Consider the following 26,797-nt stretch of genomic DNA (forward strand, 5'->3'; position numbering starts at 1 on the left):
CTCTGGTCTAAAGTAGTGCACTATATAGGGAATAGGGTGCCATTCTCTGGTCTAAAGTAGTGCACTATATAGGGAATAGGGTACCATTCTCTGGTCTAAAGTAGTGCACTACATAGGGAATAGGGTGCCATTCTCTGGTCTAAAGTAGTGCACTATATAGGGAATAGGGTGCCATTCTCTGGTCTAAAGTAGTGCACTATATAGGGAATAGGGTGCCATTCTCTGGTCTAAAGTAGTGCACTATATAGGGAATAGGGTGCCATTCTCTGGTCTAAAGTAGTGCACTATATAGGGAATAGGGTGCCATTCTCTGGTCTAAAGTAGTGCACTATATAGGGAATAGGGTGCCATTCTCTGGTCTAAAGTAGTGCACTATATAGGGAATAGGGTGCCATTCTCTGGTCTAAAGTAGTGCACTATATAGGGAATAGGGTGCCATTCTCTGGTCTAAAGTAGTGCACTATATGGGAATAGGGTGCCATTCTCTGGTCTAAAGTAGTGCACTATATAGGGAATAGGGTGCCATTCTCTGGTCTAAAGTAGTGCACTATATAGGGAATAGGGTGCCATTCTCTGGTCTAAAGTAGTGCACTATATAGGGAATAGGGTGCCATTCTCTGGTCTAAAGTAGTGCACTATATAGGGAACAGGGTACCATTCTCTGGTCTAAAATTGTGCACTATATAGGGAATAGGGTGCCATTCTCTGGTCTAAAGTAGTGCACTATATAGGGAATAGGGTGCCATTCTCTGGTCTAAAGTAGTGCACTATATAGGGAATAGGGTGCCATTCTCTGGTCTAAAGTAGTGCACTATATAGGGAATAGGGTACCATTCTCTGGTCTAAAGTAGTGCACTACATAGGGAATAGGGTGCCATTCTCTGGTCTAAAGTAGTGCACTATATAGGGAATAGGGTGCCATTCTCTGGTCTAAAGTAGTGCACTATATAGGGAATAGGGTGCCATTCTCTGGTCTAAAGTAGTGCACTATATAGGGAATAGGGTGCCATTCTCTGGTCTAAAGTAGTGCACTATATAGGGAATAGGGTGCCATTCTCTGGTCTAAAGTAGTGCACTATATAGGGAATAGGGTACCATTCTCTGGTCTAAAGTAGTGCACTATATAGGGAATAGGGTGCTATTTGGGACGTTTCCTTGGTTAGAACTCTGTATAGTGTATACCTCTGTTGACTAACTTCTGACTACTAATGTCTGATTGGCTGTCTGACTCACCTTGATCCCGCCCATCCTCTGCTCACCCTTAAACTCCTTCCCATTCTTCAGCCAATGGATGGAGGGTGTGGGGTTTCCGGCGGCAGCGCAGCGGAACTTGACGGTATTGGCTGCTGGGATAGCAAGGAGCTTCTTCTCCATGCGGTCCGGTCTGGTCCAGTACGGGCCTTCTGATTGGACAGGAGAGAGAGGAGAGCATGTTAGTCATAGTGGACTGTTTGTTGGTCCTTTGAAGGTATCAGAGTTACTTCCTGATTAATAGCACTATGAATATCCATTATGAATTTAGTTTCACACATAAACTAGATACACTATATATACAAAAGTATGTGGACACCCCTTCAAATTAGTGGATTCTGCTATTTCAGCCACACCCGTTGCTGACAGGTGTATAAAATTGAGCAGCCATGCAATCTCCATAGACAACCATTGGCAGTCGAATGGCCTTACTGAAGAGCTCAGTGACTTTCAACGTGGCACCCTCATAGGATGCCACCTTTCCAACAAGTCAGTTTGTCAAATTTCTGCCCTGCTAGAGCTGCCCCGGTCAACTGTCCCGGTCAACTGCCCCGGTCAACTGTAAGGGCTGTTATTGTGCAACAACGGCTCAGCCGCGAAGTGGTAGGCCACACAAGCTCACAGAACTGGACCGCCGAGTGCTGAAGTGGTAGGCCACACAAGCTCACAGAACTGGACCGCCGAGTGCTGAAGTGGTAGGCCACACAAGCTCACAGAACTGGACCGCCGAGTGCTGAAGTGGTAGGCCACACAAGCTCACAGAACGGGACCGCCGAGTGCTGAAGTGGTAGGCCACACAAGCTCACAGAACGGGACCGCCGAGTGCTGAAGTGGTAGGCCACACAAGCTCACAGAACGGGACCGCCGAGTGCTGAAGTGGTAGGCCACACAAGCTCACAGAACTGGACCGCCGAGTGCTGAAGTGGTAGGCCACACAAGCTCACAGAACTGGACCGCCGAGTGCTGAAGTGGTAGGCCACACAAGCTCACAGAACTGGACCGCCGAGTGCTGAAGTGGTAGGCCACACAAGCTCACAGAACGGGACCGCCGAGTGCTGAAGTGCGTAGCGCGTAAAAATCGAATGCCCTCGGTTGCAACACTCACTACAGAGTTCCAAACTGCCTCTGGAAGCAACGTCAGCACAAGAACTGTTCGTTGGGAGCTTCGTGAAATGGGTTTCCATGGCCGAGCAACTGCACACAAGCCTAAGATCACTTGGCTCGCCGCCATTGGATGCAGTGGATATGTGTTCTCTGGAGTGATGAATCACGCTTCAGCATCTCAAATCAAATCAAATCACATTTTGTGCCGAATACAACAGGTGTAGACCTTACTGTGAAATTCTTACTTACAAGCCCTTAACCAACAATGCAGTTCAAGAAATAGAGTTAAGAAAATATTCACTAAATAAACTGAAGTAAAAAATAAAATAAAAAGTAACACAAAATGACAACAATAGCGAGGCTATATACAGGGGGAACCGGTACCAGGTCAATGTGCGGGGGTACAGGTTAGTTGAGGTAAAGTGACTATGCACAGATAATAAACAGTGAGTAGCAGCAGTGTAAAAACAAGGGGGGGTCAATGTAGCACAGTTGGATAGGAGCCCGTAAAATGTCAGCCATTCCCTCCAGCGCCATTATTCATCTGGCAGTCCAACAGATGAATCTGGGTTTGGCGGATGCCAGGAGAACGCTACCTGCCCCATTGCATAGTGCCAACTGTAAAGTTTGGTGGAGGAGGAATAATGGTCTGGGGCTGTTTTTCATGGTTCAGGCTCCTTAGTTCCAGTAAAGGGAAATCTTAACGCTACAGCATACAATGACGTTCTAGACGATTCTGTGCTTCCAACTTTATGGCAACAGCTGTTTCAGCATGACAATGCCACCGTGCTGAATGGAAGCAAGTCCCCGCAGCAATGTTCCAACATCTAGTGGAAAGCCTTCCCATAAGAGTGGAGGCTGTTATAGCAGCAAAGGGGGGACCAGTGTATGTTTCCCATGCCAATAAAGCCATTTGAATTTAATTGAGTAGAGAAATAGAGTAGAGAAAGAGAGAGTGGAGACGGGAGAGAGAGAGAGGGGAGACAGAAGGGGTAAAGAAGCAGTGAGAAAGAAAGAAGAGGACTGGTGAAGATTTCCCTTTTAAGGTGGCAGTGCGTGTGTCAGCTGGGTTCTCTTCGCTAGCCGGTGAGTCCCTCTCTGACAACAGCAGGGAGTATTAATAATATATTGCCAGCCTTCACATGCTCTAAAGGGTTTACTAATGTTCCCCCTCTCTCTCTCTCTCTCTCTCTCTCTCTCTCTCTCTCTCTCTCTCTCTCTCTCTTTCTTTCTTTCTTTCTTTCTTTCTTTCTTTCTTTCTTTCTTTCTTTCTTTCTTTCTTTCTTTCTTTCTTTCTTTCTTTCTTTCTTTCTTTTTTCTTCTTTCTCTCTCTCTCTCTCTCTCTCTCTCTCTCTCTCTCTCTCTCTCTCTCTCTCTCTCTCTCTCTCTCTCTCTCTCTCTCTCTCTCTCTCTCTCTCTCTCTCTCTCTCTCTCTCTCTCTCTCTCTCTCTCTCTCTCTTTCTCTCTCTCTCTCTGTCTCTCTCTCTCTCTCAATTCAATTCAATTCAATGTAAGGGCCTTATTGGCATGGGAAACGTATGTTAACATTGCCAAAGCAAGTGAAGTAGATAGTAAACAAAAGTGAAATAAACAATAAATATTAACAGTAAACATTACACTCAGAAGTAAATATGGGTTGTATTTACAATGGTGTTTGTTCTTCACTGGTTGCCCTTTTCTTGTGGCAACAGGTTAAAAATCTTGCTGCTGTGATGGCACACTGGTGTTTTTCACCCAGTAGATAAGGGAGTTTATCAAAATTGGGTTTGTTTTCAAATTATTTGTGGATCTGTGTAATCTGAGGGAAATATGTGTCTCTAATATGGTCATACATTTGGCAGGAGGTTAGGAAGTGCAGCTCAGTTTCCACCTCATTTTGTGGAAACTCTCTCGCTGTCTCTCTCTGGCAAATTCAAAATCAAGCTGCTTATTGGCATGAAAAACATTGCGTCAATATTGCCAAAGCAACAATGTATACAATAAACATTATAATAACATAACAAATAAAATAAAAAATAATAATATAAAATGGTAGTAAATAATAAATTAATAAATATATTAATAATAATAATAATAATAATGGTAACAGTCAATAGTAGAAATATAATAAATATAAAAGGCTAAATACGGAAAATGAAACTATAACTAACTAACTAACTAACTAACTGTCATCCTCACCATTACATCAGTACTACAACTACCATCATCATTACTACTACTACTACCACCACCATCATTAAACTGCTATCATTACCATCACCCCTACTACCATCATCATTACTACTACTACTACTACTACCACCACCATCATTAAACTGCTATCATTACCACCACCCCTACTACCATCATCATTACTACTACTACTACTACCACCATCATTAAACTGCTATCATTACCATCACCCCTACTACCATCATCATTACTACTACTACTACTACCACCATCATTAAACTGCTATCATTACCATCACCCCTACTACCATCATCATTACTACTACTACTACTACCACCATCATTAAACTGCTATCATTACCATCACCCCTACTACCATCATCATTACTACTACTACTACTACCACCATCATTAAACTGCTATCATTACCATCACCCCTACTACCATCATCATTACTACTACTACTACTACCACCATCATTAAACTGATATCATTACCATCACCCCTACTACCATCATCATTACTACTACCACCACCATCATTAAACTGATATCATTACCATCACCCCTACTACCATCATCATTACTACTACTACTACCACCACCATCATTAAACTGATATCATTACCATCACCCCTACTACCATCATCATTACTACTACTACTACCACCACCATCATTAAACTGATATCATTACCATCACCCCTACTACCATCATCATTACTACTACTACTACCACCACCATCATTAAACTGATATCATTACCATCACCCCTACTACCATCATCATTACTACTACTACTACCACCACCATCACTAAACTGCTATCATTACCATCACCCCTACTACCATCATCATTACTACTACTACCACCACCACCATCATTAAACTGATATCATTACCATCACCCCTACTACCATCATCATTACTACTACTACTACCACCACCATCATTAAACTGATATCATTACCATCACCCCTACTACCATCATCATTACTACTACTACTACCACCACCATCACTAAACTGCTATCATTACCATCACCCCTACTACCATCATCATTACTACTACTACCACCACCACCATCATTAAACTGATATCATTACCATCACCCCTACTACCATCATCATTACTACTACTACTACCACCACCACCATCATTAAACTGATATCATTACCATCACCCCTACTACCATCATCATTACTACTACTACTACTACCACCACCATCATTAAACTGCTATCATTACCATCACCCCTACTACCATCATCATTACTACTACAACTACCACCATCATTAAACTGATATCATTACCATCACCCCTACTACCATCATCATTAAACTGCTATCATTACCATCACCCCTACTACCATCATCATTACTACTACTACTACTACCACCATCATTAAACTGATATCATTACCATCACCCCTACTACCATCATCATTACTACCACTACTACCACCACCATCATTAAACTGCCATCATTACCATCACCCCTACTACCATCATCATTACTACTACTACTACCACCACCATCATTAAACTGATATCATTACCATCACCCCTACTACCATCATCATTACTACTACTACTACCACCATCATTAAACTGATATCATTACCATCACCCCTACTACCATCATCATTACTACTACTACTACCACCATCATTAAACTGCTATCATTACCATCACCCCTACTACCATCATCATTAAACTGATATCATTACCATCACCCCTACTACCATCATCATTACTACTACTACTACCACCACCATCATTAAACTGATATCATTACCATCACCCCTACTACCCGTACCACTACTATTTAGAATAATAATCACAACAATAATAGTTATAATAATAATACTAAGTAAGTTACTGTTTACTATGCAGATGTTATTATCCAGTGTCCCTCAGGCTATGGCAGGCAAATATATATTTGGCTGCAAGAGGAGCCATTGCTCCTTCGCCCATTAGTTTTTCCTCTGGATTTAATAAGTTAAAATTTGGAATAAATGTAGTCATTTCTGTGAATAATGAATCTCTTTGTGAGGAATATTTATCACAGTAAAGAAGAAAGTGCATTTCTGTTTCTACCTCCCCTGTCGTGCAGTGACCACATATACGCTCCTCTTTGGGTAGCCATGTCTTTTTATGTCTGCCGGTTTCTATTGCCAATTGGTGGTCACTCAGCCTGTACTTGGTAAGGATCTGTCTCTGCTTCGTATCTCTGACAGAGTAGAGATAATCAGCCAATTCATATCCTCTGTTTAGGGTCAGATAGCAATTTAGTCGGCTTTGGGATTTTGTTTCGTTTTTTTCAATGTTGTAAATATGAGTCCTTTGATTGGTTCATGATATTGTTCATTTGAATGATTTATTTTGAAAAGTGCTGGTGTCAGCTTGGTTGGTTAGGTCCAACAATAATGGCGGGTAGTGTAAAAGGGGTCAGTTTAACAGGGGGTAAGGGGTTATGTAACAGGGGGTGGAGCCTGAGAGCGGAGCAGAGTTGGGGGGGTGGAGCCTGAGAGCGGAGCAGAGTTGGGGGGGGTGGAGCCTGAGAGCGGAGCAGAGTTGGGGGGGGTGGAGCCTGAGAGCGGAGCAGAGTTGGGGGGTGGAGCATGAGTGCCGAGCAGCAACACTGGCAGATCTGATTCAGATTACAGAGAGCTCTTTGAAGGCACACTGCCCCTGGTCCCTGGGGCCCTAGACAGAGACGGCCCAGCGGTGGCATAGCACTGCCCCTGGTCCCTGGGGCCCTAGACAGAGACGGCCCAGCGGTGGCATAGCACTGCCCCTGGTCCCTGGGGGCCCTAGACAGAGACGGCCCAGCGGTGGCATAGCACTGCCCCTGGTCCCTGGGGCCCTAGACAGAGACGGCCCAGCGGTGGCATAGCACTGCCCCTGGTCCCTGGGGCCCTAGACAGAGACGGCCCAGCGGTGGCATAGCACTGCCCCTGGTCCCTGGGGGCCCTAGACAGAGACGGCCCAGCGGTGGCATAGCACTGCCCTGCGCACTACCTCCGGCTTCTGCTCTCCTGCCAGAGTCAGCAATGCTGCATAGCTCAGCACCACAGGTCTAACCCTGTAAACAGAGTTTAGGAGCACAGGTCTAACCCTGTTAACATAGTTTAGGAGCACAGGTCTAACCCTGTTAACAGAGTTTAGGAGCACATGTCTAACCCTGTTAACATAGTTTAGGAGCACAGGTCTAACCCTGTTAACATAGTTTAGGAGCACAGGTCTAACCCTGTTAACATAGTTTAGGAGCACAGGTCTAACCCTGTTAACATAGTTAAGGAGCACAGATCTAACCCTGTAAACATAGTTTAGTGTGTAGTGTGTAGTGTGTAATGTTTAGTGTGTAGTGTGTAGTGTGTAATGTGTAATGTTTAGTGTGTAGTGTGTAGTGTGTAGTGTGTAATGTGTAGTGTGTAGTGTGTGATGTGTAGTGTGTAGTGTGTAGTAGGTAGTGTGTAGTGTGTAATGTTTAATGTGTAGTGTGTAGTGCGTAGTGTGTAATGTTTAATGTGTAGTGTGTAGTGTGTAGTGTGTAATGTGTAGTAGGTAGTGTGTAGTGTGTAATGTTTAGTAGGTAGTGTGTAGTGTGTAATGTTTAATGTGTAGTGTGTAGTGTGTAGTGTGTAATGTGTAATGTGTAGTAGGTAGTGTGTAGTGTGTAGTAGGTAGTGTGTAGTGTGTAATGTTTAGTAGGTAGTGTGTAGTGTGTGATGTGTAATGTGTAGTGTGTAGTGTGTAGTAGGTAGTGTGTAGTGTGTAATGTTTAGTAGGTAGTGTGTAGTGTGTAGTGTGTAGTGTGTAATGTGTAGTAGGTAGTGTGTAGTGTGTAATGTGTAGTGTGTAGTGTGTAGTGTGTGATGTGTAGTGTGTAATGTGTAGTGTGTAATGTGTAGTGTGTGATGTGTAATGTGTAGTGTGTAATGTGTAGTGTGTAGTGTGTAGTGTGTGATGTGTAATGTGTAGTGTGTAATGTGTAGTGTGTAGTGTGTAGTGTGTGATGTGTAATGTGTAGTGTGTAATGTGTAGTGTGTAGTGTGTAGTAGGTAGTGTGTAGTGTGTAATGTTTAGTAGGTAGTGTGTAGTGTGTGATGTGTAATGTGTAGTGTGTAGTGTGTAGTAGGTAGTGTGTAGTGTGTAATGTTTAGTAGGTAGTGTGTAGTGTGTAGTGTGTAGTGTGTAATGTGTAGTAGGTAGTGTGTAGTGTGTAATGTGTAGTGTGTAGTGTGTAGTGTGTGATGTGTAGTGTGTAATGTGTAGTGTGTAATGTGTAGTGTGTAATGTGTAGTGTGTGATGTGTAATGTGTAGTGTGTAATGTGTAGTGTGTAATGTGTAGTGTGTAGTGTGTAGTGTGTAATGTGTAGTGTGTGATGTGTAATGTGTAGTGTGTAGTGTGTAGTGTGTAATGTGTAGTGTGTAGTGTGTAGTGTGTAATGTGTAGTAGGTAGTGTGTAGTGTGTAATGTTTAGTAGGTAGTGTGTAGTGTGTAATGTGTAGTGTGTAGTGTGTGATGTGTAATGTGTAGTGTGTAGTGTGTAGTAGGTAGTGTGTAGTGTGTAATGTTTAGTAGGTAGTGTGTAGTGTGTAATGTGTAGTGTGTGATGTGTAGTGTGTAATGTGTAGTGTGTAATGTGTAGTGTGTAGTGTGTAATGTGTAGTGTGTAGTGTGTAGTGTGTGATGTGTAATGTGTAGTGTGTAGTGTGTAGTAGGTAGTGTGTAGTGTGTAATGTGTAGTGTGTAATGTGTAGTGTGTGATGTGTAATGTGTAGTGTGTAGTGTGTAGTAGGTAGTGTGTAGTGTGTAATGTGTAGTAGGTAATGTGTAGTGTGTAATGTTTAGTAGGTAGTGTGTAATGTGTAGTGTGTAGTGTGTAGTGTGTAGTGTGTAGTGTGTAATGTCTCCTCACTAGGGTAGTGGTTCAAGAGAAGACACACCACACAGACAGACAGACAGACAGACAGACAGACAGGCAGGCAGACAGACAGACAGACAGACAGACAGACAGACAGACAGACAGACAGACAGACAGACAGGCAGGCAGGCAGACAGACAGACAGACAGACAGACAGACAGACAGACAGACAGACAGACAGACAGACAGACAGACAGACAGACAGACAGACAGACAGACAGACAGACAGACAGACAGACAGACAGACAGACAGAGCCAGACCATGCCTGCTCCATGGGGGGGTTAAACTCTCTCTCCCCTGCTCTGCTCCATGGGGGGGTTAAACTCTCTCTCCCCTGCTCTGCTCCATGGGGGGGTTAAACTCTCTCTCCCCTGCTCTGCTCCATGGGGGGGTTAAACTCTCTCTCCCCTGCTCTGCTCCATGGGGGGGTTAAACTCTCTCTCCCCTGCTCTGCTCCATGGGGGGGTTAAACTCTCTCTCCCCTGCTCTGCTCCATGGGGCTCTGTACCCAGGGCTCTAAATTGCGACCATTTTGGTTGTATATGCTCCTAAATATTCTGCTGTACGACCTGGAATTAACATTTGGGAGCACCAGCGAGCTTCCCTGTACTGGTGTTTCCCAGTGCCGTAGAGGAGAACAAGCCAAGTGCAGATTACTACAGAGAAAATGTCTTGTCTCTAGCCCCAACCGTTCAAACATTGTTACTCAGATTACCAACTCTACATTGTTTTTCCTTCTATTGCCCATTTTGCGTTGGTAAACCATGTCACAGGCCTATGCGCCGACCTGATAGGACTGTGATGCCACAACGGCCCAAAACACAAGTCACAGGCCTATGCGCTGACCTGATAGGACTGTGATGCCACAACGGCCCAAAACACATGTCACAGGCCTATGCGCCGACCTGATAGGACTGTGATGCCACAACGGCCCAAAACACAAGTCACAGGCCTATGCGCCGACCTGATAGGACTGTGATGCCACAACGGCCCAAAACACATGTCACAGGCCTATGCGCCGACCTGATAGGACTGTGATGCCACAACGGCCCAAAACACATGTCACAGGCCTATGCGCCGACCTGATAGGACTGTGATGCCACAACGGCCCAAAACACATGTCACAGGCCTATGCGCCGACCTGATAGGACTGTGATGCCACAACGGCCCAAAACACAAGTCACAGGCCTATGCGCCGACCTGATAGGACTGTGATGCCACAACGGCCCAAAACACATGTCACAGGCCTATGCGCCGACCTGATAGGACTGTGATGCCACAACGGCCCAAAACACATGTCACAGGCCTATGCGCCGACCTGATAGGACTGTGATGCCACAACGGCCCAAAACACAAGTCACAGGCCTATGCGCCCGACCTGATAGGACTGTGATGCCACAACGGCCCAAAACACAAGTCACAGGCCTATGCGCCGACCTGATAGGACTGTGATGCCACAACGGCCCAAAACACATGTCACAGGCCTATGCGCCGACCTGATAGGACTGTGATGCCACAACGGCCCAAAACACATGTCACAGGCCTATGCGCCGACCTGATAGGACTGTGATGCCACAACGGCCCAAAACACATGTCACAGGCCTATGCGCCCGACCTGATAGGACTGTGATGCCACAACGGCCCAAAACACATGTCACAGGCCTATGCGCCGACCTGATAGGACTGTGATGCCACAACGGCCCAAAACACATGTCACAGGCCTATGCGCCGACCTGATAGGACTGTGATGCCACAACGGCCCAAAACACAAGTCACAGGCCTATGCGCCCGACCTGATAGGACTGTGATGCCACAACGGCCCAAAACACATGTCACAGGCCTATGCGCCGACCTGATAGGACTGTGATGCCACAACGGCCCAAAACACATGTCACAGGCCTATGCGCCGACCTGATAGGACTGTGATGCCACAACGGCCCAAAACACATGTCACAGGCCTATGCGCCGACCTGATAGGACTGTGATGCCACAACGGCCCAAAACACATGTCACAGGCCTATGCGCCGACCTGATAGGACTGTGATGCCACAACGGCCCAAAACACATGTCACAGGCCTATGCGCCGACCTGATAGGACTGTGATGCCACAACGGCCCAAAACACAAGTCACAGGCCTATGCGCCGACCTGATAGGACTGTGATGCCACAACGGCCCAAAACACAAGTCACAGGCCTATGCGCCGACCTGATAGGACTCCTATGCGCCGACCTGATAGGACTCCTATGCGCCGACCTGATAGGACTCCTATGCGCCGACCTGATAGGACTCCTATGCGCCGACCTGATAGGACTCCTATGCGCCCGACCTGATAGGACTCCTATGCGCCCGACCTGATAGGACTCCTATGCGCCGACCTGATAGGACTCCTATGCGCCGACCTGATAGGACTCCTATGCGCTGACCTGATAGGACTCCTATGCGCTGACCTGATAGGACTCCTATGCGCTGACCTGATAGGACTCCTATGCGCCGACCTGATAGGACTCCTATGCGCCGACCTGATAGGACTCCTATGCGCTGACCTGATAGGACTCCTATGCGCTGACCTGATAGGACTCCTATCGCGCCGACCTGATAGGACTCCTATCGCGCCGACCTGATAGGACTCCTATGCGCCCGACCTGATAGGACTCCTATGCGCCCGACCTGATAGGACTCCTATGCGCCCGACCTGATAGGACTCCTATGCGCCCGACCTGATAGGACTCCTATGCGCTGACCTGATAGGACTCCTATGCGCCGACCTGATAGGACTCCTATGCGCCGACCTGATAGGACTCCTATGCGCCGACCTGATAGGACTCCTATGCGCCGACCTGATAGGACTCCTATGCGCCCGACCTGATAGGACTCCTATGCGCCCGACCTGATAGGACTCCTATGCGCCGACCTGATAGGACTCCTATGCGCCCGACCTGATAGGACTCCTATGCGCCGACCTGATAGGACTCCTATGCGCCCGACCTGATAGGACTCCTATGCGCCCGACCTGATAGGACTCCTATGCGCCCGACCTGATAGGACTCCTATGCGCCCGACCTGATAGGACTCCTATGCGCCCGACCTGATAGGACTCCTATGCGCTGACCTGATAGGACTCTATGCGCCGACCTGATAGGACTCCTATGCGCCCGACCTGATAGGACTCCTATGCGCCGACCTGATAGGACTCCTATGCGCCCGACCTGATAGGACTCCTATGCGCCGACCTGATAGGACTCCTATGCGCCGACCTGATAGGACTCCTATGCGCCGACCTGATAGGACTCCTATGCGCCCGACCTGATAGGACTCCTATGCGCCCGACCTGATAGGACTCCTATGCGCCGACCTGATAGGACTCCTATGCGCCCGACCTGATAGGACTCCTATGCGCCCGACCTGATAGGACTCCTATGCGCCGACCTGATAGGACTCTATGCGCCGACCTGATAGGACTCCTATGCGCCCGACCTGATAGGACTCCTATGCGCCCGACCTGATAGGACTCCTATGCGCCCGACCTGATAGGACTCCTATGCGCCGACCTGATAGGACTCCTATGCGCCCGACCTGATAGGACTCCTATGCGCCCGACCTGATAGGACTCCTATGCGCCGACCTGATAGGACTCCTATGCGCCGACCTGATAGGACTCCTATGCGCCCGACCTGATAGGACTCCTATGCGCCCGACCTGATAGGACTCCTATGCGCCCGACCTGATAGGACTCCTATGCGCCCGACCTGATAGGACTCCTATGCGCCCGACCTGATAGGACTCCTATGCGCCGACCTGATAGGACTCCTATGCGCCGACCTGATAGGACTCCTATGCGCCGACCTGATAGGACTCCTATGCGCCGACCTGATAGGACTCCTATGCGCCGACCTGATAGGACTCCTATGCGCCGACCTGATAGGACTCCTATGCGCCGACCTGATAGGACTCCTATGCGCCGACCTGATAGGACTCCTATGCGCTGACCTGATAGGACTCCTATGCGCTGACCTGATAGGACTCCTATGCGCTGACCTGATAGGACTCCTATGCGCCCGACCTGATAGGACTCCTATGCGCCCGACCTGATAGGACTCATGCGCTGACCTGATAGGACTCCTATGCGCTGACCTGATAGGACTCCTATGCGCCGACCTGATAGGACTCCTATGCGCCCGACCTGATAGGACTCCTATGCGCCCGACCTGATAGGACTCCTATGCGCCCGACCTGATAGGACTCCCATGCGCCGACCTGATAGGACTCCTATGCGCTGACCTGATAGGACTCCCTATGCGCTGACCTGATAGGACTCCTATGCGCTGACCTGATAGGACTCCTATGCGCCGACCTGATAGGACTCCTATGCGCCGACCTGATAGGACTCCTATGTGCTGACCTGATAGGACTCCTATGCGCTGACCTGATAGGACTCCTATGCGCCGACCTGATAGGACTCCCTATGCGCCCGACCTGATAGGACTCCTATGCGCCGACCTGATAGGACTCCTATGCGCCGACCTGATAGGACTCCTATGCGCCGACCTGATAGGACTCCTATGCGCCGACCTGATAGGACTCCTATGCGCTGACCTGATAGGACTCCTATGCGCCGACCTGATAGGACTCCTATGCGCCGACCTGATAGGACTCCTATGCGCCGACCTGATAGGACTCCTATGCGCCGACCTGATAGGACTCCTATGCGCCGACCTGATAGGACTCCCTATGCGCCCGACCTGATAGGACTCCTATGCGCCCGACCTGATAGGACTCCTATGCGCCCGACCTGATAGGACTCCTATGCGCCGACCTGATAGGACTCCTATGCGCCCGACCTGATAGGACTCCTATGCGCCCGACCTGATAGGACTCCTATGCGCCCGACCTGATAGGACTCCTATGCGCCCGACCTGATAGGACTCCCATGCGCCCGACCTGATAGGACTCCTATGCGCTGACCTGATAGGACTCCTATGCGCCCGACCTGATAGGACTCCTATGCGCCCGACCTGATAGGACTCCATGCGCCCGACCTGATAGGACTCCTATGCGCCGACCTGATAGGACTCCCTATGCGCCGACCTGATAGGACTCCTATGCGCCGACCTGATAGGACTCCTATGCGCCGACCTGATAGGACTCCTATGCGCCGACCTGATAGGACTCCTATGCGCCGACCTGATAGGACTGTGATGCCACAACGGCCCAAAACACAAACCTTTCAACAGGCTGATGCTGTAACCTTGTAGCAAATTATATTGTAATAACTGCCAATAATGTAATAACTGCCAATAATGGAATAGCTGCTAATAATTATTGCATTATGAAGTGGGTAAAAATAATCATGAATAGTCTAATATCTTGAACCAATAATGTAACCTAAAAAAAATTGAATTGGAATTGAATTGGAATTGTAAAAACATTTAATCTTTGGAATGTAATTGTAATTCAATACTTTTACATTTCCTATTTAATGAAATGAATGCACATAAAGTAGTATAAAAAATGTACTGTATAGTTTGTTTTTAATCATTTCAACCTGTATTCCAATATTTCAAATTTTTCCAATATTTCTAGGCTGTCTGAACAGTGACATGATCCGCCTGAAAAGCCTGAGGGAATTGAATTGGAATTTGTGGAATTGTTGAGGAAAATATTTAATTGGGAATTGAATTATTGGAATGTACTTAATTCTTATCTCTGAATTCAAAGACTGACCTGGAATTTGAATTGAATTAAATTGAATTTACAGGGACAGAGAGCTGAATTAGAATTGAATTTGTGGAATTTACCCCAACCCTGCATGTGTCAGTAACAGCTGACTACGCCCCAAACCACATTCCTGAATCCTTCTTTAATATTACTAAGGGACTGTTTCACAGCATATCAATCAGACATTTGGATGATGACACACATAGATATTACAGATAATACAGTCCAGTTATATCTACACAAGACCAGAACATAAAATGGAGCCATGAAGGCAACTTTCTATTAAAATGTTTCTTGTACTGGTCGACCTGAAAAAGAAAAGGTGTAACACTTCCTGTTTAAAGTTTAAAGTTGGATTATTAGTCAGATGTACGGGACACGCATGGTATGGGACACGCATGGTATGGGACACGCATGGTACGGGACACGCATGGTACGGGACACGCATGGTACGGGACACGCATGGTATGGGACACGCATGGTATGGGACACGCATGGTATGGGACACGCATGGTACGGGACACGCATGGTATGGGACACGCATGGTACGGGACACGCATGGTATACATGGTACGGAACACGCATGGTACGGGACACGCATGGTACGGGACACGCATGGTATGGGACACGCATGGTATGGGACACGCATGGTATGGGACACGCATGGTATGGGACACGCATGGTATGGGACACGCATGGTATGGGACACGCATGGTACGGGACACGCATGGTATACATGGTATGGGACACGCATGGTATGGGACACGCATGGTATGGGACACGCATGGTATGGGACACGCATGGTATGGGACACGCATGGTACGGGACACGCATGGTACGGGACACGCATGGTATGGGACACGCATGGTATGGGACATGCATGGTATGGGACACGCATGGTATGGGACACGCATGGTATGGGACACGCATGGTATGGGAAACGCATGGTATGGGACACGCATGGTACGGGACACGCATGGTACGGGACACGCATGGTATGGGACACGCATGGTATGGGACACGCATGGTACGGGACACGCATGGTACTGGGACACGCATGGTATGGGACACGCATGGTACGGGACACGCATGGTATGGGACACGCATGGTATGGGACACGCATGGTATGGGACACGCATGGTATGGGACACGCATGGTATGGGACACACATGGTATGGGACACGCATGGTATGGGACACGCATGGTATGGGACACGCATGGTACGGGACACGTATGGTACGGGACACGCATGGTATGGGACACGCATGGTATGGGACACGCATGGTATGGGACACGCATGGTATGGGACACGCATGGTACGGGACACGCATGGTACGGGACACGCATGGTACGGGACACGCATGGTACGGGACACGCATGGTATGGGACACGCATGGTACGGGACACGCATGGTACGGGACACGCATGGTATGGGACACGCATGGTATGGGACACTCATGGTATGGGACACGCATGGTATGGGACACGCATGGTATGGGACACGCATGGTACGGGACACGCATGGTACGGGACACGCATGGTACGGGACACGCATGGTACGGGACACGCATGGTATGGGACACGCATGGTATGGGACACGCATGGTATGGGACACGCATGGTATGGGACACGCATGGTACGGGACACGCATGGTACGGGACACGCATGGTACGGGACACGCATGGTACGGGACACGCATGGTATGGGACACGCATGGTACGGGACACGCATGGTACGGGACACGCATGGTACGGGACACGCATGGTATGGGACACGCATGGTATGGGACACGCATGGTATGGGACACGCATGGTACGGGACACGCATGGTACGGGACACGCATGGTATGGGACACGCATGGTACGGGACACGCATGGTACGGGACACGCATGGTACGGGACACGCATGGTATGGGACACGCATGGTATGGGACACGCATGGTACGGGACACGCATGGTACGGGACACGCATGGTACGGGACACGCATGGTACGGGACACGCATGGTATGGGACACGCATGGTATGCATCGTCCAACCAAATGCTTACTGGCAGGTTCCTTCTGGACAATGCAACAACAATAAGAACTAATAAAATATAAGAATATGAACATAAAGTAAATGTCTCAGTAGAACAGAATAAACACTTTAGCATCAGTATAATACAGGAAGGAACAACTTATACAACAATATTTATACCTGTATTGGGGAAGGGGGGATTGGGGGGCAAGTGTATAAATTGTGCACTATTTAGCAATCATAATAAGAGTCTGGTAGCAGCAGTTGTGATGTGTGTGTAGCATGAATGTATGTACAGTGGGGCGAAAAAAGTATTTAGTCAGCCACCAATTGTGCAAGTTCAACCACTTAAAAAGATGAGAGAGGCCTGTAATTTTCATCATAGGTACACGTCAACAATGACAGACAAAATTAGAACAAATAATCCGGAAAATCACATTGTAGGATTTTTAATGAATTTATTTGCAAATTATGGTGGAAAATAAGTATTTGGTCAATAACAAAACTTTCTCAATATTTTGTTATATACCCTTTGTTGGCAATGACACAGGTCAAACGTTTTCTGTAAGTCTTCACAAGGTTTTCACACACTGTTGCTGGTATTTTGACCCATTCCTCCATGCAGATCTCCTCTAGAGCAGTGATGTTTTGGGGCTGTCGCTGGGCAACACGGACTTTCAACTCCCTCCAAAGATTTTCTATGGGGTTGAGATCTGGAGACTGGCTAGGCCAATCCAGGACCTTGAAATGCTTCTTACGAAGCCACTCCTTCGTTGCCCGGGCGGTGTGTTTGGGATCATTGTCATGCTGAAAGACCCAGCCACGTTTCATCTTCAATGCCCTTGCTGATGGAAGGAGGTTTTCACTCAAAATCTCACGATACATGGCCCCATTCATTCTTTCCTTTACACGGATCAGTCGTCCTGGTCCCTTTGCAGAAAAACATCCCCAAAGCATGATGTTTCCACCCCCATGCTTCACAGTAGGTATGGTGTTCTTTGGATGCAACTCAGCATTCTTTGTCCTCCAAACACGACGAGTTGAGTTTTTACCAAAAAGTTATATTTTGGTTTCATCTGACCATATGGCATTCTCCCAATCCTCTTCTGGATCATCCAAATGCACTCTAGCAAACTTCAGACGGGCCTGGACATGTACTGGCTTAAGCAGGGGGACACATCTGGCACTGCAGGATTTGAGTCCCTGGCGGCGTAGTGTGTTACTGATGGTAGGCTTTGTTACTTTGGTCCCAGCTCTCTGCAGGTCATTCACTAGATCCCCCCGTGTGGTTCTGGGATTTTTGCTCACCGTTCTTTGATCATCTTGCGTGGAGCCCCAGATCGAGGGAGATTATCAGTGGTCTTGTATGTCTTCCATTTCCTAATAATTGCTCCCACAGTTGATTTCTTCAAACCAAGCTGCTTACCTATTGCAGATTCAGTCTTCCCAGCCTGGTGCAGGTCTACAATTTTGTTTCTGGTGTCCTTTGACAGCTCTTTGGTCTTGGCCATAGTGGAGTTTGGAGTGTGACTGTTTGAGGTTGTGGACAGGTGTCTTTTATACTGATAACAAGTTCAAACAGGTGCCATTAATACAGGTAACGAGTGGAGGACAGAGGAGCCTCTTAAAGAAGAAGTTACTGGTCTGTGAGAGCCAGAAATCTTGCTTGTTTGTAGGTGACCAAATACTTATTTTCCACCATAATTTGCAAATAAATTCATTAAAAATCCTACAATGTGATTTTCTGGCCACAATTGGTGGCTGACTAAATACTTTTTTTCCCCACTGTGTGTGTGTGTGTGTGTGTGTGTGTGTGTGTGTGTGTGTGTGTGTGTGTGTGTGTGTGTGTGTGTGTGTGTGTGTGTGTGTGTGTGTGTGTGCGTGTGCATGTCTGTGTGTGTGTGTCTGTGTGTGCGTGTGAGTGATTGAGTGCATGTGTGCTAAGGTGCAGAGAATCAGAGCAGGTGGTCAGTCCAGTTCAAGTGTTTAGCAGTCTGATGGCTTGTAGATATAAAGGGTCTCTGAGCATGCTCCGATGGTAAGGGAGAGAACAGCTCATGGCTGGGGTGTGTGGGGTCCTTGATGATACTGCATGCCTTCCTCAGGCACCGTTTCAAGATGTCCTGGATGGGTGAGAAGAAGGTCCCAGTGATGCCTTGCGGACGTGGACAGAGCAATTCCTGTACCAGGCAGTGATGCAACCGGTCAGGACACTGTTGCACCCTCTTGACAAGAGTGATGGTGTTGTTGGTCCATGTCAAGTCCTCGGTGATGTGGACACCGAGGTTCTTAAAACTGCTGACTCTCTCTACTGCAGTCCTGTTGATGTGGATCAGGGCGTGTTCCCTCTGCTTCCTGAAATCAACAATCAACTCCTTTGTTTTGCTGACGTTGAGGGAGAGGTTGTTGTCATGACACCACAATGCCAGTTCTCTTACCTCCTCCCTATAGGCTGACTCGTCATTGTTGGCTATCAGACCTACAACAGTGGTGTCGTCAGCAAACTTGATGATGGAGTTGGTGTCGTACAAATCCACGCAGTCGTGGGTGAACAGGGAATACAGCAGGGGACTGAGGCCTCACCCCTGGGGGGTCCCTGTGGTAAGAGTCAGTGTGGAGGAGGTGTTGTTGCCAATCCTCACAGCCTGTGGTCTGCCCATCAGGAAGTCCAGGATCCAGTTGCAGAGGGTGGTGTCCAGACCCAGGGCTCTGAGCTTGGTGTCGAGCTTGGAGGGAACAATAGTGTTGAATGCTGAACTGCAGTCAATGAACAGCATTCTCACATAGGTGTTCCTCTGGTCCAGACCCAGGGCTCTGAGCTTGGTGTTGAGCTTGGAGGGAACAATAGTGTTGAATGCTGAACTGCAGTCAATGAACAGCATTCTCACATAGGTGTTCCTCTGGTCCAGACCCAGGGCTCTGAGCTTGGTGTTGAGCTTGGAGGGAACAATAGTGTTGAATGCTGAACTGCAGTCAATGAACAGCATTCTCACATAGGTGTTCCTCTGGTCCAGACCCAGGGCTCTGAGCTTGGTGTTGAGCTTGGAGGGAACAATAGTGTTGAATGCTGAACTGCAGTCAATGAACAGCATTCTCACATAGGTGTTCCTCTGGTCCAGACCCAGGGCTCTGAGCTTGGTGTTGAGCTTGGATGGAACAATAGTGTTGAATGCTGAACTGCAGTCAATGAACAGCATTCTCACATAGGTGTTCCTCTGGTCCAGACCCAGGGCTCTGAGCTTGGTGTTGAGCTTGGAGGGAACAATAGTGTTGAATGCTGAACTGCAGTCAATGAACAGCATTCTCACATAGGTGTTCCTCTGGTCCAGACCCAGGGCTCTGAGCTTGGTGTTGAGCTTGGATGGAACAATAGTGTTGAATGCTGAACTGCAGTCAATGAACAGCATTCTCACATAGGTGTTCCTCTGGTCCAGACCCAGGGCTCTGAGCTTGGTGTTGAGCTTGGAGGGAACAATAGTGTTGAATGCTGAACTGCAGTCAATGAACAGCATTCTCACATAGGTGTTCCTCTGGTCCAGACCCAGGGCTCTGAGCTTGGTGTTGAGCTTGGATGGAACAATAGTGTTGAATGCTGAACTGCAGTCAATGAACAGCTTTCTCACATAGGTGTTCCTCTGGTCCAGACCCAGGGCTCTGAGCTTGGTGTTGAGCTTGGAGGGAACAATAGTGTTGAATGCTGAACTGCAGTCAATGAACAGCATTCTCACATAGGTGTTCCTCTGGTCCAGACCCAGGGCTCTGAGCTTGGTGTTGAGCTTGGAGGGAACAATAGTGTTGAATGCTGAACTGCAGTCAATGAACAGCATTCTCACATAGGTGTTCCTCTGGTCCAGACCCAGGGCTCTGAGCTTGGTGTTGAGCTTGGATGGAACAATAGTGTTGAATGCTGAACTGCAGTCAATGAACAGCATTCTCACATAGGTGTTCCTCTGGTCCAGACCCAGGGCTCTGAGCTTGGTGTTGAGCTTGGATGGAACAATAGTGTTGAATGCTGAACTGCAGTCAATGAACAGCATTCTCACATAGGTGTTCCTCTGGTCCAGACCCAGGGCTCTGAGCTTGGTGTTGAGCTTGGAGGGAACAATAGTGTTGAATGCTGAACTGCAGTCAATGAACAGCTTTCTCACATAGGTGTTCCTCTGGTCCAGACCCAGGGCTCTGAGCTTGGTGTTGAGCTTGGAGGGAACAATAGTGTTGAATGCTGAACTGCAGTCAATGAACAGCATTCTCACATAGGTGTTCCTCTGGTCCAGACCCAGGGCTCTGAGCTTGGTGTTGAGCTTGGATGGAACAATAGTGTTGAATGCTGAACTGCAGTCAATGAACAGCTTTCTCACATAGGTGTTCCTCTGGTCCAGACCCAGGGCTCTGAGCTTGGTGTTGAGCTTGGAGGGAACAATAGTGTTGAATGCTGAACTGCAGTCAATGAACAGCATTCTCACATAGGTGTTCCTCTGGTCCAGACCCAGGGCTCTGAGCTTGGTGTTGAGCTTGGATGGAACAATAGTGTTGAATGCTGAACTGCAGTCAATGAACAGCATTCTCACATAGGTGTTCCTCTGGTCCAGACCCAGGGCTCTGAGCTTGGTGTTGAGCTTGGAGGGAACAATAGTGTTGAATGCTGAACTGCAGTCAATGAACAGCATTCTCACATAGGTGTTCCTCTGGTCCAGACCCAGGGCTCTGAGCTTGGTGTCGAGCTTGGAGGGAACAATAGTGTTGAATGCTGAACTGCAGTCAATGAACAGCATTCTCACACAGGTGTTCCCCTTGTCCAGATGGGATAGGGCAGTGTGCAGTGCGATGGCGAATGCTGAACTGCAGTTAATGAACAGCATTCTCACATAGGTGTTCCTCTGGTCCAGACCCAGGGCTCTGAGCTTGGTGTCGTTCTCACATAGGTGTCCCTCTTCCTAGGTGTTATGGCTGTGTGAATAGTGATGGAAATGGCATCTTCCATGGATCTGTTGGAGCGGTGGGCAGATTGGAGTTAGTCCAGTCTGTCTGGCATGTTGTCCTAAAGTGGGAGTGGGTCCAGTCTGTCTGGCATGTTGTCTTGATGTGGAAGTGGGTCCAGTCTGTCTGGCATGTTGTCTTAATGTGGGAGTGGGTCCAGTGTGGCTGGCATGTTGTCTTGATGTGGGAGTTAGTCCAGTCTGTCTGGCATGTTGTCCTAAAGTGGGAGTGGGTCCAGTCTGTCTGGCATGTTGTCCTGATGTGGGAGTTAGTCCAGTGTGGCTGGCATGTTGTCTTGATGTGGGAGTGGGTCCAGTGTGAATGGCATGTTGTCCTGATGTGGAAGTGGGTCCAGTCTGTCTGGCAAGTTGTCTTGATGTGGAAGTGGGTCCAGTCTGTCTGGCATGTTGTCTTGATGTGGGAGTGGGTCCAGTGTGGCTGGCATGTTGTCCTGATGTGGGAGTGGGTCCAGTGTGGCTGGCATGTTGTCTTGATGTGGGAGTGGGTCCAGTCTGTCTGGCATGTTGTCTTGATGTGGGAGTGGGTCCAGTCTGTCTGGCATGTTGTCCTGATGTGGGAGTGGGTCCAGTCTGTCTGGCATGTTGTCTTGATGTGGGAGTGGGTCCAGTCTGTCTGGCATGTTGTCTTGATGTGGAAGTGGGTCCAGTCTGTCTGGCATGTTGTCTTGATGTGGGAGTGGGTCCAGTCTGTCTGGCATGTTGTCTTGATGTGGGAGTGGGTCCAGTCTGTCTGGCATGTTGTCTTGATGTGGGAGTGGGTCCAGTGTGGCTGGCATGTTGTCTTGATGTGGGAGTGGGTCCAGTGTGGCTGGCATGTTGTCCTGATGTGGAAGTGGGTCCAGTCTGTCTGGCATGTTGTCTTGATGTGGGAGTGGGTCCAGTGTGGCTGGCATGTTGTCTTGATGTGGGAGTGGGTCCAGTCTGTCTGGCATGTTGTCTTGATGTGGGAGTGGGTCCAGTCTGTCTGGCATGTTGTCTTGATGTGGGAGTGGGTCCAGTCTGTCTGGCATGTTGTCTTGATGTGGGAGTGGGTCCAGTCTGTCTGGCATGTTGTCCTGATGTGGGAGTTAGTCCAGTGTGGCTGGCATGTTGTCTTGATGTGGGAGTGGGTCCAGTCTGTCTGGCATGTTGTCCTGATGTGGGAGTGGGTCCAGTCTGTCTGGCATGTTGTCTTGATGTGGGAGTGGGTCCAGTCTGTCTGGCATGTTGTCCTGATGTGGGAGTTAGTCCAGTGTGGCTGGCATGTTGTCTTGATGTGGGAGTGGGTCCAGTCTGTCTGGCATGTTGTCTTGATGTGGGAGTGGGTCCAGTCTGTCTGGCATGTTGTCCTGATGTGGGAGTGGGTCCAGTCTGTCTGGCATGTTGTCTTGATGTGGGAGTGGGTCCAGTGTGGCTGGCATGTTGTCTTGATGTGGGAGTGGGTCCAGTCTGTCTGGCATGTTGTCCTGATGTGGGAGTGGGTCCAGTCTGTCTGGCATGTTGTCCTGATGTGGGAGTGGGTCCAGTGTGGCTTGCATGTTGTCTTGATGTGGGAGTGGGTCCAGTCTGTCTGGCATGTTGTCTTGATGTGGGAGTGGGTCCAGTCTGTCTGGCATGTTGTCCTGATGTGGGAGTGGGTCCAGTCTGTCTGGCATGTTGTCTTGATGTGGGAGTGGGTCCAGTGTGGCTGGCATGTTGTCTTGATGTGGGAGTGGGTCCAGTCTGTCTGGCATGTTGTCTTGATGTGGGAGTGGGTCCAGTCTGTCTGGCATGTTGTCCTGATGTGGAAGTGGGTCCAGTCTGTCTGGCATGTTGTCCTGATGTGGGAGTGGGTCCAGTCTATCTGGCATGTTGTCCTGATGTGGGAGTGGGTCCAGTCTGTCTGGCATGTTGTCTTGATGTGGGAGTGGGTCCAGTGTGGCTGGCATGTTGTCTTGATGTGGGAGTGGGTCCAGTGTGGCTGGCATGTTGTCCTGATGTGGAAGTGGGTCCAGTCTGTCTGGCATGTTGTCTTGATGTGGGAGTGGGTCCAGTGTGGCTGGCATGTTGTCTTGATGTGGGAGTGGGTCCAGTCTGTCTGGCATGTTGTCTTGATGTGGGAGTGGGTCCAGTCTGTCTGGCATGTTGTCTTGATGTGGGAGTGGGTCCAGTCTGTCTGGCATGTTGTCTTGATGTGGGAGTGGGTCCAGTGTGGCTGGCATGTTGTCTTGATGTGGGAGTGGGTCCAGTCTGTCTGGCATGTTGTCTTGATGTGGGAGTGGGTCCAGTGTGGCTGGCATGTTGTCTTGATGTGGGGAGTGGGTCCAGTCTGTCTGGCATGTTGTCTTGATGTGGGAGTGGGTCCAGTCTGTCTGGCATGTTGTCTTGATGTGGGAGTGGGTCCAGTCTGTCTGGCATGTTGTCTTGATGTGGGAGTGGGTCCAGTGTGGCTGGCATGTTGTCTTAATGTGGGAGTGGGTCCAGTCTGTCTGGCATGTTGTCTTGTTGTGGGAGTGGGTCCAGTCTGTCTGGCATGTTGTCTTGATGTGGGAGTGGGTCCAGTCTGTCTGGCATGTTGTCTTGATGTGGGAGTGGGTCCAGTCTGTCTGGCATGTTGTCTTGATGTGGGAGTGGGTCCAGTGTGGCTGGCATGTTGTCTTGTTGTGGGAGTGGGTCCAGTCTGTCTGGCATGTTGTCTTGATGTGGGAGTGGGTCCAGTCTGTCTGGCATGTTGTCTTGATGTGGGAGTGGGTCCAGTGTGGCTGGCATGTTGTCCTGATGTGGGAGTGGGTCCAGTCTGTCTGGCATGTTGTCTTGTTGTGGGAGTGGGTCCAGTCTGTCTGGCATGTTGTCTTGATGTGGGAGTGGGTCCAGTCTGTCTGGCATGTTGTCTTGATGTGGGAGTGGGTCCAGTCTGTCTGGCATGTTGTCCTGATGTGGGAGTGGGTCCAGTCTGTCTGGCATGTTGTCTTGTTGTGGGAGTGGGTCCAGTCTGTCTGGCATGTTGTCTTGATGTGGGAGTGGGTCCAGTGTGGCTGGCATGTTGTCCTGATGTGGGAGTGGGTCCAGTCTGTCTGGCATGTTGTCTTGATGTGGGAGTGGGTCCAGTCTGTCTGGCATGTTGTCTTGATGTGGGAGTGGGTCCAGTCTGTCTGGCATGTTGTCCTGATGTGGGAGTGGGTCCAGTCTGTCTGGCATGTTGTCTTGATGTGGGAGTGGGTCCAGTGTGGCTGGCATGTTGTCCTGATGTGGGAGTGGGTCCAGTCTGTCTGGCATGTTGTCTTGATGTGGGAGTGGGTCCAGTCTGTCTGGCATGTTGTCCTGATGTGGGAGTGGGTCCAGTCTGTCTGGCATGTTGTCCTGATGTGGGAGTGGGTCCAGTGTGGCTGGCATGTTGTCCTGATGTGGGAGTGGGTCCAGTCTGTCTGGCATGTTGTCTTGATGTGGGAGTGGGTCCAGTCTGTCTGGCATGTTGTCCTGATGTGGGAGTGGGTCCAGCATGTGAGGCTTATAAGAGGACTGTAAAGGCAGTTAAATAAAAGTAAGGGGGAAAAAACAGATGTTGGCCTTGGGTTAAGAGTGAGTCTGGTTCCATCTCCACTCTGTAAGGTCAAGGCATGGTCAATAACAGTCTGGTTCCATCTCCACTCTGTAAGGTCAAGGCATGGTCAATAACAGTCTGGTTCCATCTCCACTCTGTAAGGTCAAGGCATGGTCAATAACAGTCTGGTTCCATCTCCACTCTGTAAGGTCAAGGCATGGTCAATAACAGTCTGGTTCCATCTCCACTCTGTAAGGTCAAGGCATGGTCAATAACAGTCTGGTTCCATCTCCACTCTGTAAGGTCAAGGCATGGTCAATAACAGTCTGGTTCCATCTCCACTCTGTAAGGTCAAGGCATGGTCAATAACAGTCTGGTTCCATCTCCACTCTGTAAGGTCAAGGCATGGTCAATAACAGTCTGGTTCCATCTCCACTCTGTAAGGTCAAGGCATGGTCAATAACAGTCTGGTTCCATCTCCACTCTGCAAGGTCAAGGCATGGTCAATAACAGTCTGGTTCCATCTCCACTCTGTAAGGTCAAGGCATGGTCAATAACAGTCTGGTTCCATCTCCACTCTGTAAGGTCAAGGCATGGTCAATAACAGTCTGGTTCCATCTCCACTCTGTAAGGTCAAGGCATGGTCAATAACAGTCTGGTTCCATCTCCACTCTGTAAGGTCAAGGCATGGTCAATAACAGTCTGGTTCCATCTCCACTCTGCAAGGTCAAGGCATGGTCAATAACAGTCTGGTTCCATCTCTACTCTGTAAGGTCAAAGTGTCCTGGTCAATCCTGGGATAAGGAGGAGTGAAACTCCTGTTGATTATTTTGGTTATCATTACAACTTGGATAATCACATGACTGCAATGTGTGTCTTCAAATTGAGGAGTGTTTTTTGTTTGACGACACAGAACATTTCATAGGTCAGAACTGAAGTTTAACCCCCCCTCCCCCCCTTTGCAAGTCTGTTGGGCCAATGGATGCAGATGCAATGCTTTCTTCAAGTGTGAGACACTTACTATGGATGCCATTAAAGAAGGAGAGGGATTTTAAGTTTTTATTACATCATTGGTGTTTTTTTTAATCCACTTTATAATGTAATAATGATT

General features: G+C 48.6%; 1 protein-coding gene across 1 annotated transcript in view; it reads right to left on the reverse strand.

Annotated features, from left to right (window-relative positions):
* fgfr3 (fibroblast growth factor receptor 3) overlaps positions 1 to 26,797 on the reverse strand; it is a 223,313-nt gene that overhangs the window by 83,732 nt on the left and 112,784 nt on the right. Inside the window, exon 5 of the mRNA XM_041869152.2 lies at positions 1,234 to 1,403. Within this exon, the coding sequence (XP_041725086.1) occupies positions 1,234 to 1,403 (170 nt within the window). The remainder of the gene's footprint in view (positions 1 to 1,233; positions 1,404 to 26,797) is intronic.

This window comes from Coregonus clupeaformis, unplaced genomic scaffold (genome assembly GCF_020615455.1).
Source record: "Coregonus clupeaformis isolate EN_2021a unplaced genomic scaffold, ASM2061545v1 scaf0060, whole genome shotgun sequence".
Taxonomy (NCBI): domain Eukaryota; kingdom Metazoa; phylum Chordata; class Actinopteri; order Salmoniformes; family Salmonidae; genus Coregonus; species Coregonus clupeaformis.